We start from the raw sequence: 15,498 nt of genomic DNA on the forward strand, positions 1-15,498 counted from the left end.
AATAATTAATACTAGTAGAAGACAATGGAAAGTGGGGAAAGTGCTAAGAAAATGAGTATGTTCTGGAGGTTGTTCCATTTGTCCAGGTGCATAAAATGAGAAGGTAGTCCTCCCTAACAAATCATATATTCTCAGTTACAATCTGAATATTTTTGTGAACTTTCCCACAATTATGTTTCATTTAGTAACTATCGTCAAGCTTGTAAGAACAACATTAACTAAATTCTACTCATTCGTAAGTTCTTATATTTTCCGGACTGGTCCTTTGAATGATTTTGAGACAACACTACTTACATTGTCAGAAAAACAACCACCTCATCACCTGGCAGTGTAGTATCAGGGACTGTGGGTGTGAGCTACCTGAGGATATGACACAAGTGTAAATATAAAGGTGTGGCTACGAGTTTAACTTTAAAACACAGTACACGGCAGGTTTACACGCCGTATCTTACACACCACCTTTAAAATAGTCTCATCATCTCATCAACTCACCCCAGTGTGAACAGATACAGATTTAGCAGTGGACTAGTCAAGGGTCTTTTTTTTAAGTAGCCACTGCAGCAACTAAGAAAACAGGTTTCACTGGTCAGCTCTGTGTTGTATGATATTTATAGACACATAAACCTTTGAAAACCTTTTCATCACAAAATGTCAAAATGAAAGTGAGTCATATTATATTAGAGTGGCAGTGGAGTAGCCGATAACAACATTTGCTTATTATTATAATTACACCACAATCCCTTAAATCTAATCAAATGTTAATAATAATGCAATAAAAGCCATAAAACAGATACAAACTTATATATACATATTCAACATGGTCTTCCAACCACTTTCAGAAGTGAAGAAACCTCTTGAATGAGAACAGAAACTTGAAAACCTTTCCATAATTTTAACCGTTAAAGTCTGCTTCCTCTATTTTGGCATCTAAATAAAAGACAATAAAATGTAATTCAGGTCATGAGTAAATCCCAGGCTACACATTTATAAATGCTGGTATATGATATGACACGCCAAAGCCACAATCATTTTATTACAAATTCCTTTGTCATTACAATACTTTGAGTGTAAATGTGCACATGAGCCAGTGATGTCTAAGTGACAGGTTCTTTCCAGAAAACAATATGCAAAATATACTGGCAGCAAAGTTCTAGTACTGCATAGAAACATTGTTGATCATCCTTCAGCGGCACACAGAGAACAGTTTCCACAGTATTTCCATCGCTGTGGGCTTCCCCACCATCTTTTTTCTCATCTCCCTACTCACATTAACTGTGCACTTTGACTGTTTTTAAATGACTTGGAGGCACAAACACTTTGCTCTTAATGTTTTGCCTTGTTGTACTTCACAGTGATCTTCTTCTTGAAGAAATGTTATATTTATTATTTTATGTACACTCAGACAACAAGTTTTATTTGTGGTTAAATAAAGCTTAAATAAAGACATATTATTTCACTGCCATCCTCTTTTCCCTCCCTCTTGCCATTGCTTCCAGTGCTCTGCTCTGGGCCTTCCCCCTCCACTTAGCTCCTATTTTGGGTGGCTGCACCTGTCCCTATCACATTCCCTCCTACTGCTGACCAGCAGATACTCCGAGGTCTCACTTAGAGATGGACACTCTTGCTCACAGGGAAGGCACTAAGTACAGGAAAAATAGCTGATAGCTTCTGATAGCAAAAAGAAGCAGTAAAAAGTAAAATAAACCAATCCCTGCCCTAAAATATCAGGTTATGTTCATTTACAGGTATTCTACTGTTATTATAGCAGCACTTATAACATATTTCAGGAGAACATTTTTGATTAAAACAACCATAATCTATTTTACCAATGTTGATATGAAGATAATTCTAAAACACCAGTTCATAAGAAAATGTTGTAATGATTAATGTGTCTATATTTTTTTAATTTTTCCTATAACCCTGTATGCTCAGACAGCGTTAGATTGCCATTCATCTTAGTTCAACTGCTACAAATGACCAGAAATCAAAGATTAAAGAGCCTCTGCCCTCTGAAAGACTGAAGTCTGGCAGACAGACGCATTTCAAAGGAAAACGATGTTATAAATAAATCATTTTAGCTGGCTGGAATCCAAAATCTATCCCTTTTAATATGGATTATTTGCCCTGATAGTAAGCAAAGTCCTGACTCGTAGACTTACATTAAACATGGCATAATCCAAAATTAAATGGTGCCTTAACTTACTTAAGGCACAGAAAGGGTTTATTGTGCATGACAAAACACATCCCATCATCCAAGAAAAATGAAGCCTTAAAAGTAAAATGAGAAAGACTGAAATGTGAAATTATGCAGTATATTCAGGGCCAAAGACAAGGAAAAACTTACATGTTACTAACAAACAACTCAATTATCATTTCTAAGCAGTGGACACTATGAATTCTTGTCACTGTATTTCAGCTTTTACTCTAACTGACAGCCATTTTAAAAATCATTCAGCCATGTTTTTGGAAAGTTCTGTTATATCCAGTCTGTCAGTTTCTGCTATATGCTGCTCGATCTCTGTGGATTTCAAGTGCAGAGTGAACTCTAATGCCTAAAAACAGCTACTTGTGCTGTTCATGTTTGCAGGAGTTTTCCCTGCCAACATGGCAGATGTGTAAACATGTCATGTGATGCCCAGAGCTCTATATTATTGAAATTGATTAGTGGTAGACTTCATTACACAGACCTACAGACTATTAAGAAGAAACACTAGACTGTGATACCATCACAGTGACATAAATTAAGGTCTCTCTGAAACAGCGAGATTTTTTTCATATCAAAAATCTAAACCTTCGATTTGTTAAGGATTATAGTTATTTTATGTGTGGTTAAACATGTCATGGTAGAAAGGCACACACGGGTTTGCATAAGAGCTGTGTCACTTCGTTTCTCTCTCGTCTATCCTGTGCCTGACAGATCAGACCAAACCACCTGTCAATTGTGTTCATGCTTTTGTTACATCTAGATTAGATTACTGTAACTCCTTATTAGCAGGATGTTCTAACAAGTCTGTTAGAATCCTTCAGTTAATTCAAAATGCTGCAGCACGAGTTCTGACAGGAACTAGAAAGAGAGACCACATAACTCCAGTGTTAGCTTCTCTACACTGGCTCCCCATACAGTTTAGAATTAAATTTAAAATCCTCCTCCTCACGTACAAAGCACTTAATGGTCAGGCCCCTTCATACCTGAAAGACCTAGTCTTACCCTATCATCCTAATAGACCACTTAGGTCACAAAATACAGGTTTACTTGTGGTTCCCAGAGTCTGTAAGAGTAGAATGGGAGGCAGAGCCTTTAGCTACCAGGCTCCTCTCCTGTGGAACCAGCTTCCAATGATAGTTCGGGAGGCGGACACTCTCTCTGTATTTAAAGTTAAACTTAAAACTTTCCTTTTTGATAAAGCTTATAGTTAGAGCTGGTTCAGGGAAACCTAAACCATCTCTTAGTTATGCTGCTATAGAACTAAACTGCTGGGGGATTTTCCGGTGGTACACGCACATTCACTCTCTCACACTCAGCATTTGATTATGACTTTTTATATGTCATTAACCTTGTCTCTTTCTCTCCCTAGTTTGTGTCTTTCCTTCCTTCCCTCTCTCTCTCTCTGTATTCTCATCATGCAGGTTGCAGGATCAAGATCCAGTTTCCGAGGCTACGCTCATCGTCACCATTATTATTATTTTGTAAATTAAAAAGTCGATATCAGTAACTGTATAAATTTGTAACCTGATACAGTTGTTGTGTATCTGCTGCTGGTCTCCCTCTCTCTCTTCTGTCTCTCCCTCATCTCCCTCTTGTCCTTTCTCTCCCCCCATTTTCTGTCCCCCACCTCTCCACTATCCCCCATTTTTCCTTTCACCCCAACCGGTCGAGGCAGATGACCGCACATCTCTGAGCCTGGTTCTGTCAGAGATTTCTTCCTGTTAAGAGGGAGTTTTTTCTCTCCACTGACGCCTAGTGCTTGCTCATTGTGTGAACTGTTGGGGGTCTCTGCTCTCTTTGATGTTGTCTATGTACAGTGCCTTGAGATAATGTATGTTATGATTTGGCGCTATACAAATAAAATTGAATTGAATTGAATTGAATTGAATTGAATTGAATTGAATTGTGTAAACTGCTGTGAGTCAAGCAGACTAACAGGTGCTGCATGTGTTAATGTTGTCCCACTGTGGACCTCAGCACTTCTGAGGCCCTGCTTGCTCCCTCACACCCCGTCTGTCATGCATGCTCTCCAGATTCAAATCAGGGCTAAGGGTTTAATGGCAGTTAATTGTGTGGTACCCATACCCACTCCTTGAAATCACTGTCACTGGTGTCCAATATGTGCCAAATATACAACAACAGCATCACATTATAACCATGACTCTTTGTTGCATAACAATTCCTGGTTGTTGTCCATATGAAATTGAGGCAAAAAGCAACACCCAGCAAACCAAACCAACAAAACAACTGACTTTTCATTAGAAAGGCTAAGCTTGGCTGAAAATTAAAGACAATGGATGACAAGAATCAAGAATGCTGCTGTACCAAGTTTAGAAAACATCTAGCAACCCGGTAGAGTGGACAACTAGTGGGCCAGAGTTATAGAGGTTGTTGTTTATTGGCAGTTTACGCAGTATATGGCTTTGTGGCTGAAAATCTACCACAAAGCTGCTGTCTCCGACTTAATGAAGGCTCAGAAACAATGTAAATTAATGATGCTTGCAGTTTTTTTATGAAACAGACATAGCTGTGCTATAAGCATCAATCTGGAGGGGTCAAGGAGGTAGCATACGTCAGCATGGTCTGTAGAACACCTAAGAATATCACTTGTACCAGTGACTTCTTTGGTTTGGTTTTCTTAGCATTACGAGCAAGAACAAGCTCTAAGTCACACAGTGATGCCTGCAGCTGTTGAAAGGAAGTCTCAAGGTCATAAACAGCCGGTCCCAAATGGGGGGGCAACTAGGTTGAGTATCATGTCATCTGCATATAGGTGCACCTTTGTGGTTAATCCATGAGCAATTATTTGTCAGCCTTTTAACTTTTAAATCAGTGATATCATACAGATAATTCTGACCATGGATCTAATTGAAAAGCTTCTGTGTGTAACGTTGGCGCAGGTATTTGCTCACATGACTGAGCTGAGATATCTAACACAATTTATGAGCCAAAATGTCGTATGTGGCAACCAATAAAAAGCCTCTGTGATCACTTAACACACACCGACTTATGTCCACATCTGCACATATACACACACACATCATGTGTCCCTTAGGATGCTGGCAAGTAGGCCACTGACTCCTCTGGTTTCTCCTTCCAGAGCATGTGCACGTATCGTGGCATACTAAAAAAAGAAACTGCTGTTACAGACTGGAACTCAAATGCCGCTTCTAACTCCACAGGCCTGTGTATTTCACACGGCAAGTGTAGCATTGTGAAACAGTGACATAGCCCATAACAGTCACCAGCAGGGAAACAGTATTGTTATAGGGACTCTATAGGACCTAATGTAGCCCTTGTGTGTTTACAATGCAGTGAGACCTTTCAGCAGGCTGTGGCAGCGTTACAAGATTTTTCGAAAAAAGACAGGCATAGACTGCAGGGTATTGCAAGCTCAGCAGATCACTTGTCAGTAACCCTGGGGGTTGAAATGCTTGCAGGCTGGTACATTTTTAGGTGGGATGTTGTCAGTAACTCAAAGTTCTACAGTTCTTTGTGTGAATGGAGAGAAAACCTGCTTCTTTAGCCTAGAGCAGGTGGCATGCTTAAGCCTTTAGCATATTTACTGTAATATGCAAGCCACACAGTGATCACTCTATGAGTCACAGGTACGGGCTGTGTTACAGTAACACAATAAAGCTTAGAATAGAGCAGTGCTGCTGAGTAATCTCTGTGTGTAGCTCATCTTTGTCAAGTTAAAATGATCACAGGAGATGTGTTAAAGATGGCTATTTCCCTACATCTATTGCACTAAACAGCATTAAAGGCATCAACTCTCTTCTCTTCCTTCCTCTCAAACCCTCATCTGAAATAAGTGCAGCATATTTGCATTGCATTGCCTTATTCCCAAGTCCCCACAGTTCTACACAATAACTCAATTTTCTTAAGATTTAAATTAAATTTAGTGCAACTTATCACTAAAATTTTCAACCACATGTTATTAATTTTCCAAGAATTACATTAACATTCATCCCTTGTCTTGGCTACCTGACTATGTTCTCTCATCTAATTGACACTTTAAAGTTGTCACAACTTATTTAAGCAGAGTGTTTTGAGTTTTGAGGTTAAAAAAGGGGCAAGGAGGATGGAAGAGGTCGGGATGCAACTGACAAATGTGCAGTTTAGTCAGTGTGACTTGAAATGATAATTGTTCTGAATTTAGTTAAAAGAATCAAGGTCCATATTAAGTGAAATAAGGGCTTCTTCTTCTAAAGGGGCAATATGTACATCTTCTGCACACATATGCACACTCTTTTATCCTTCTTTTACAACCGGAAGGATGCAGATGTACTTTTACTCTAACTAGATCCTAATAGGTAAGTAGGGTCACTCCTCTCTTTTGCAATTTTACAAATGGTTTACCATGACTGACTTGGTCAAAAGCTTTGAATGCATTAAGGAAGCATATATAAACATCTTCTTCTCTACAAATGTATATATGTTATATGTATATAAATCTGTGTCGTGTTTATTTTTAATACTTTCATCAGTATGCTATTCAGGGCAATTGATATGTCATTTTCTATTTTTGCAGGTATGTCTTCAACTACTGGCACAAGTAAGACAGATAACATAGAGTCAGGCTGTGTACGTTCTACATTAACAATGCAAAAACATATGACAACTAACACTCAGATTCAGTATATATTTCTAGCATAATTCAAATCTTCCACTTGTTTGTCCACTGCCATTTTTTCCACTGTAATAACCAAACTATCACTAAGAACAAAGTTTTTAAATATCCTTTCAATTTCCACCACAGCTATGTGACATGTGACACACAGTGACATTTTACTGTTGTTAATAACCTTACATTCTTTCCAAAAAGCATGACCATTATTTTTCAGTTTGTTTTTTGCCTTTGCCCACATGACCTGCTATTTTCTTTTAATTTTAACTCCCATGTGGAGTTCCCTAAGGTTCACTTTTTGGTCCCATCCTCTTTTTTCTTTATTTCTTCCACGTGGTTTTTTTATTTTGAATTATGGAATGAGCTCCATTCCCATGTTAGTTAGGACAGCCCATACTTAATCTTTTTCAAAACTCGTCTACTAATTTTTACTGCTTGGCCTTTAAACTCGAGATTGGTGATCTCTTGGTTCCCTTAGTCTCTTTTTCATTTTATTGTTACTGTATATAATCTTTTTTTGCAGTAAAGCAGTTTTATTAAGTGCTACATAAATAAAGCTGGATTGGATTGCATTGGAATAAAGCATACAGCATATCTAAATCTGGCATTTGTTTGTGCTCAAAGTCTCGGTCTTACCTTTTCCAGATAACACTCAGTTTTTAAAAGCTTCTTTGGCTTCTACATGGAGTTCATACACTTATTCATTCCACTCTAGCCTGAAATGGTGTTTAGCCCTATTTTTTAGCAAAAACATTTACCACTATTACTCAATTTGCAATTCTGTCTTATTATATACACTCAGATACACTAGGATGCAGGTAATATTTTGTTTCTAAGTTTAACCACCTTAAAGGCACATATTTAGGATGAAAAAAAACAGCAAAAAACTACTCAAGGGAGGAGGGCAGCCTGAGTAACAAACTGTTTGGCTTTTGCATATATGAAACATTATCACACTACAAATGACGCCAATGAATGTAAATTACTTTATTATTGCAAAGCTATAGTTCACGGAATTCAAATATTCTCACCCAACATCAGATGGAATGGGCTCCAGCTCAACCCATGAGCCTCAGAGGACAAAGGTATAGATGGATGGAGTTAAAACTAAAAGGATTTTTTCTGACAGCTCTTCCACCTTGGTCCTGCATCATTCAAACACTTTATAGTTTTCAAGATATTTAGTTTTTTCCTAAAACCAAGAGGACATCAATTCTAATCTCATGCACAGAGACAAGATTCCTGTCCTTGTGAAAAATAAACCTGTGCAAAAAGTAAAAAGTAATCTGCTATTTATTAGGGATTTGCTCGGAAACACCTGTGGCTAGATGTAGCAATGAAGGCTGAAACTTCTTCTGGGATACAATTTTCAACACATAAACAAAGTCAAAATGATAGCTCATATCAAGTATGACTATGGTCTCCTGCCCCAGTTGATACGGGTGAGGCAAAAGCTCCACTGTGCACACACTCTGTCTGTATCTCAATTCCAACCTCCAAAATAAACCAAACAAGAACCCCAGCTGAGAAAACCAGCTGACTCACATAATGCTCTCATCACTAACCTCTAATTACTAGTGAAAAGACAATTTGGTGGATGCTTTAATCCAAAGAGCCTCACCACTTACATTTTTAGCCCTGCAACCCTGGTGGGGTTTGAACCCCTGACCCAGACAGTGCTGGTGTTAAAGATGAACCAATTGAAGTGCACATGATATAAATAATTCACATGGGGCTGTGATGTTTTTTCCTTTTTAAGTGTAGGTGTCTGACAGTTTCCTATGCTACTACTGGCTTCATGAATGGAGGGACTGAAGCCATTCAACGTGTTTATCCTTTGTGTTTAACAGACAGTTTGTAGGTTTCTAAAGAGACGAGACAAAAACATACAGTTTATAGCCGTGTTGCTGTCTGACGCTGTCATGGTTATTATGAGCCGACACCACAGGCCTGACAGGAATCCTATCCATCAGTGATTTGTTTTCTTTATTCCTCCATCTGGAATATTTGGATTAACCATTAGTAATTAAACATTGGAGCAACATTAGAGCATCGCTTTAACAGAAATACATGTAGCTGTCCTCTCACACGTGATGTCTCACAGAACAGTCAATGGAAACAAAGATTTTGTATTAAGGTTTAAGCATTTTATTGCTTAGGGCTAAATGTCAGGTAATAAAAAGCTTGATCTTTGCTCCAGAGTGAAAGTTGGAGTTAACTGTGGATTTAATTTTAAACTTTAAGGGCAGAAATTGACAAACACTTCGCATTAAACACATCTGAGGTCAAATTTTCAATGCAATTACATGCGTTATATCACAATGTGGACAGTATATGTTAACATTATATGGGTTTATTATTAATAGTAGTAGTAGTATTAATACTAATAATACTACTACTACTAATAATAATAACTATTTCAACATTATTAAAGATACTTATTTCATTTCAATGTAAATACCTTTTGATAGTAATTCTAACCACACTGTATTTATTGATCTATAAATGTAAACAATAATTTTTTCGCACAACTGAAGCTGTGATGCTTCCAGAACCTGAACACCAGTGACAATAATTAACTTGATGAGGTCGTCAATTTTCAGTGACTCTACCCTGAGACACCATGTGTTTAATTAGATTCCAGAAACTGTGGTTCACTCTGACACAACTCTAAACACAAAACAATACACACAGCTATTATACACTTATGTCTCCTGGAACATCAAATAAACACTAATGTAATTAAATGAAAACACTACCATCAAAAGAGCTCATTTATGTTCATATAGTTTTTTTTTGTCTACTCAGTACTACATGTCTAGCACAAACATGTATGTTCTCCCAACTGAGTTTGCGCAGGTGTAACATAAGTCAGACACTTTGAAGGTTAAGTGTTAGTGCGCTAAATTGTGTCATTTATGTTCAGAGATTTGTAAAGCTTTGATTTAGAATGATATTTACAAATTTCATATTTACAAAAATCAGCCATTTCAAGCATCCCTAGTCCATAAAGAGAGTGATCAAATCCAATATTGATCAAGTTAAAGTTAAAATATAATGCAAATAATGTATAGAACTCATCAGAACATTTTGCCTACCAATATTCAGAAAGGATTTTTTTTAAAAGATAGAGAAAGTCATTGTGATTTAAAAAGGAACAGGGCCCTAAATGATATCAGATATATGACATACAAACTGATAATTAAAGCCAATATGTTACTAAACGAAAAGTAACTGAGAAACAGTTGGATGTAAGAGCATGTGTCAGCCTTACTTTATTTTAACTTTATTGTATTTGTGGGGGGTTTTGCATGTGTTTGTATTTGCTATTTGCTTGAGGAACGAGATTAAAATAAAACTATCACACAATAATAATATTATTTAAGCTGTGTTCAGAGTTCAGCAGTTTGGAGTCATGTTGTTGAAACATGAGCTTCAAGATGGTGTGCATAGTTCTTTTTTCGTGTGTGTATAAAACAGGAAACAAGTGTTAAAAGTATATTCAGATCAGTTTGATTTAGTAATTACATCACACTGCATTTGTTTTCACTCTCTAGCTCTTTAGATTTAGAGGCCATCTCAGGAGTTTTGAGACGGTAAAGTGAATATCTCCACACTGTGTCAGCTTCTCCACAGAAGACACGCCTGTCGTCAGCTGTGCCCTGCAGACTCTGGGTAGCTTGTTGCTTTGCCTCCTCACCCCACACTGAGAGGCTCTACTTTCCTCAGATATAAATAGATAACGATGCTAACAGATGCACCAGCTCCTGTCTATCTATCTGCGTTCACACACACACACACACACGCGCACACTCACACTATTCTTAAACTGAGAACATTCTGGAATTAATATGAAAGAGATTTGGTGAGACAATTTCTATAAAAAAATGGTCATGTAATGGAAGTTAACAACCTGGGATTTGTGCACTAAAGAGAAACGTCAGAAATCAATTACCAAGTTTAAAGAGAGCAACTAATAAAGCAGGTCATGGCACATTCAGGACGCTGCAAAAATAGTCAACTAAATACAGAAGCAGGCCTTGGCTCTGACAACTGCAACTTCAGATTCGACTTGAATATCCAAAGCCAGAAAAGCTAATCTGATATAAGTGAAGGCACTGTGAGACCAGGTGACAATACAGTTGCATGAGTCAGTTGCAGGTCAGTAATGAAGAGTCTAAATTAGTTAGAAATATTCTCGTGGTCCTTCCTTGGTGTTCTAATTAAAACTCAACCTGTCCTTCTACAGCGTCAAATCCTCCAAACTCCCGTGCAGTAGCCAGTGCAGGTTAGATCTCCTGAAAAGGAAAGTAAGCAGGACTCACCGTTCGCAGGAACTGGATCTCCTCCTCTCCCTCTCCCCCTTCTGCCATCCTTCACTGAGGGTTATTCGCAGCTCCTCGGGAGAAAAGAGAAAATCCTTATGTTTTCTCTCCTTGGGATGTAGATTTTTTTTAATCTCCTTTGCTATGTGCCTCCCTTTCTCTCCGTCCTTCTGTGTTCCTGTACCCCTCTGTCTCTCACACTCTCTTAATGTCTCTCACTCGTGTGTGTGGGAGAGCTGGTGGAGAGCATGAGTCCTGTGGCTCTCACGCTGTTGCGAGAGAGAGTGACGGGAGAGGACACTAACCCAGGCTCCTCTCTCCTCTCCACTTGCATCCCCCAACCGCAGATTTGGGAAGGGAGGGAGGGAGGGATGGTGGGTGACGGAGTGAGGAGGGAGGGGCAGGCACCTTGTTAGACACTTACACTGCTCCCATCCCTTCTTGCCGCCATGTTGAAGAAGTGGGACACTCCTTCACATAAGCTTCCCCCACTCCACCTCACCACGCACACACCTCCCTCCCTTCCTCCCCTCCTTCCATATGTCTGAGGCTATAAAAGGAAAAAGGGGTGAGGACTAGTCTTTGGGGAGCGTCCTGTAAAAACACACACACACTCAAAGTCCTCAAAGTGAATAAATCAGCTGAACTCTTTGAAGACCTTCAGAGCCAGGCGTGTGAGTGTACACTGCATTCTGATTGGATAATTAAGATGTGTGTGTGTGTCAGCTGTCAGCTGATGAAGATGTACCATAACACAGAATCTGACATTCATAAGGAAAAGTGGTAATTCAACAGCATTGTGTGATATGGAAACTTTGGAAAAATGTATACATTGCTATTACCACCTGTCATAAAAATGAGAAAACATCATTATAGAAGTCTAAACGAAAAATGTTATTGTTATTTATTTGGCAAACAACAAACTGAATTCAGCGTGGGTTTTCTCCGGGGTCTCCGGTTTCCTCCCACAGTCCAAAGACATGCAGATTTGGGGAAAATTGGACACTCTAAATTGACCATAGGTGTCAGTGTGAGAGTGAATGGTTGTTTGTCTCTATGTGTCGCTGTTATGTCAGCTGAGCTCCCCCCACAACATTCATGTGGAGGATAAAGCAGTAGAGGATGGATGGATGGTATCAGCACTCCTGATAAAACGGCATATTGGATATCGGCAAATAGTCCAATATTGTGCATACCTAGATAAATCAAATAATTGTGTCAACCCTACTAGTAACACTGCATTAAAAGACAGATTTACAACAGATAACTTCCCAAAGTGCTGGAGTAAACATCAGAATACAGCCCTTCTTCTCTCTCTCTCTCCCTCTCTCAATCTACAGTATATCTTTGCACATTCAGTGCGGTGGATGCTACTGATGCTTTTCTTACAGTCCAATCAATAATGAAGGGGTGAGTGTGTGGAGATGCAGAGACATTATGTCAGGCTTTTAATTAACTCTGTGCACCTTCACACTTTCCTATAAACGTTCCAATTCTATGCTACAGTGTTGGCAAAGGTCTAACTCGCACTAAAACAGTAATTAGCTGCCACCCTGTTATTTTAACAACATCGTCCCTTAACTTTCGCAATATCACTGTGCGCAGCTTCCAGATGTTTCTGCGCTGCCTCTTTAGAGACTCACTAAACATCTGTGCGGTGATTTACAAGCTGACACACGGACACAAATCCAAACATTCATGTGTATATGTATTGTAAGTAGAGGTTGACTAATATGGGTTTTTCCATGGTAGCCAATGGCCAAAATATGATTTTCTTTTAATTGTCTTGTTAAATTTTTTACCAATTTTTGAAAATGTTTGTCTGATTTTCTTTTTCCCCTCTATCTGATACTGAAATATTACACTTTAATAGTAGCAAATTACACAGATGTTTAAATCAAGTAAAGATGTACTGACCAACAATTATGGTCTCTCTCGATTACTAAGGATACTTAGGGGCATCTATGTGGTCTATAAGAACAAAAATGCATAATGTGTGTAATAATCAACTGATTAATTAAAATAATAATCATCCATTGCTGATTTTTGAAGACAAAAAGTGTCACAAAATGTTGAAAGATGTTCTCCAATGTCTTGTTTTGGCCACAAAACAAAATTAATTCAGTTTTAGTGACTTCTTTATTATAGGGAGCAAAGATAATATAAAAAAATAAAAATAAAATAAAATGGTTTTAATTATTGAAAAACAAAACACTCAAACCAATTAATCGATTATCAAAATAGTTCATAATTAATTTAGTAAGCCATTAGTAATCCAGCCCTACTGGATATACATTTAGAAAATTGTATACAAGATAAATAATAACAGTTACCTGTTTGCATTACAACACTAATTGCAGACTATACTGCCATCTAAATGCCACTTTCTGGATGAACAGCCTAATAAGGAGAAGGTGGATCTGCATGAGTGTCAGTCAGGGGCAACACCCCTCCTGGACACATCAGTCGGTGAAGATGCACCAGAAAGCAAACAAATAAGAATAATAATACAATAAAAAAATAAATAATAAACAAAAAATAAAAAAAATGAACGCATCACACACTCGCCCACACTCAGAATCGGTGACCAGCCTCCATATAGTGAGCAGAATCATAGACTACATCCTCACCTGCTCACTCTCCATCTGGCATCCGTCAGCATGCTCTCGTTCTCGCCCACCTCCCTCTGCATCAGCCCCTTCTGCTGCTGCTGCTGCTGGATCAGGCTGCTTTGGTTCGCTGCTCGCCGGGATACAACTCCTCCTGTGCACCGGGGGAGATGGAGAGAAGAGAAGAGAGGAGGCGGGGGTGAGGCGCATACGCAGTCGAATCAAAACTAAAAGTGAATTCTGGGAATGTGAGTCCTGAGTCAGAAGCAGTGACTTGCTGTTCGCTTTTCCTTTTTTTAATCCTGCCAACTCATGATTCCGCCTCCGTTTGGGTGCAGTTGCGACTCCGTGCCAGAAGATGGCGACATCGCACGTGTAGTTAAAGCATTGGATTGAACCCAGGACCTCTAATCATAACAGTGGCTCCACTATGACCAAGATTATCATAGTGTGCTAATTTATTACAAATTAGCGCAGTTTGTAAATAGAAAGGTAAGTTTAGACTAATATCTAATATATTGCTCGTTATAACTCATATAACGTACACTTTTACAATTGATACATACATGTGTACCATGGTATGCTAATTTCGTTTCGTATCAATCAATTACGAAAACGAACATATTATCACAAGTATAATCATTAAAATTTATATAATTAGGAAAATATCCACATCAAAGTCTCCCATTTCACACACAACGTGCAAGATTCGTCATTCCCGTCATTATTGTTCACTTACCGCCAATGTCATCAATTTCAATTACTTCCGTTTTTACAGGATATAAAAAAATAAAAGCCAAATATAAAATCCACAAAAAACCCAAAAACCTCCATTTAAAGATGTACTTTTTGCACAGTGTGGTTCAAACTAAATGTGGTACCACTTGTATCACACTAGTTTTAAAGACTCACTAATGCAAATGTACCAGTGAAAATTAAATGGGTTTTCTTCTTTCATTTCCATTTATATTTTTCCTTATTGGTGTCAAACCCCTTTTGTTTTACCGGCTGAGTTGAATTCAGCTCTTCCTGTTTTAAAGTGTGATTGCTTAAGACTACAATGAGATTACCACATTACTTATTTCTTCTTTGACATTCCCATGTACCCTGCTGTTTCAGTCCGTCACCCATTTTCTTTCTAATGCTAATCCAAATGCTTTTTTTTTTTTTAGGTGTTTTGGACTTAGCATTCAAGGACCACAGGAGCCCCGCTCTGTGCATCTTTCCCTGCTTTTGAATGCCATATCACCCACTCTCTCTGCCAGCCAGTCAGCTTCCTGCCTCAAAGAAGCCACCTCTGCAGACTCAGGGACATTAATGTCCCCTGTTTGATTGCCTCTTCCTCTTGGTGTGTTTAAACAAGGATGCCTTTGAGTCCCCCTGTCCAGCTGCACAGCCACATTCACAAGCACAAACACTACCTCCCTGTGTAATCACTTTCCAGCCTGAGAAATGACAGAGGGGGTGAGAAAAAAAAGAAGTAAAGGGAGAAATCGGGATGATCGACTTAATTTGGGAGAAGCTGGATGAATGAATCAAACAGGGAGATGTGTGTCAGGATTCAAAAGTGATATCAGATTTCAAATGGTGTCCTTTCAGGAACCGATTCTTTTGCCAATTTCAGCCAATTCCCCAGAAGACCATATCTGGCATTGAGGTGGGGCTCTTTTTTTTCTCTCTCTGCTGATACCTCTCAAAGAAAAAAAAAGAAAAATAACCGCAGATGTT

The 15,498-nt window shown here is 38.6% G+C and overlaps 1 protein-coding gene across 1 annotated transcript in view; it reads right to left on the minus strand.

Annotated features, from left to right (window-relative positions):
- ryr1b (ryanodine receptor 1b (skeletal)) overlaps positions 1–13,886 on the minus strand; it is a 73,156-nt gene extending 59,270 nt beyond the window's left edge. The window contains exons 1-2 of the mRNA XM_044031628.1: positions 13,792–13,886; positions 11,162–11,235 (exon numbers count right to left, since the gene is read on the minus strand). Coding sequence (XP_043887563.1) covers positions 11,162–11,209 — 48 coding nt within the window. The 5' untranslated portion in view covers positions 11,210–11,235; positions 13,792–13,886. The remainder of the gene's footprint in view (positions 1–11,161; positions 11,236–13,791) is intronic.
- Between the last annotated feature and the right edge of the window lie 1,612 nt (positions 13,887–15,498).

Source organism: Solea senegalensis, linkage group LG8 (genome assembly GCF_019176455.1).
Source record: "Solea senegalensis isolate Sse05_10M linkage group LG8, IFAPA_SoseM_1, whole genome shotgun sequence".
Lineage (NCBI taxonomy): Eukaryota > Metazoa > Chordata > Actinopteri > Pleuronectiformes > Soleidae > Solea > Solea senegalensis.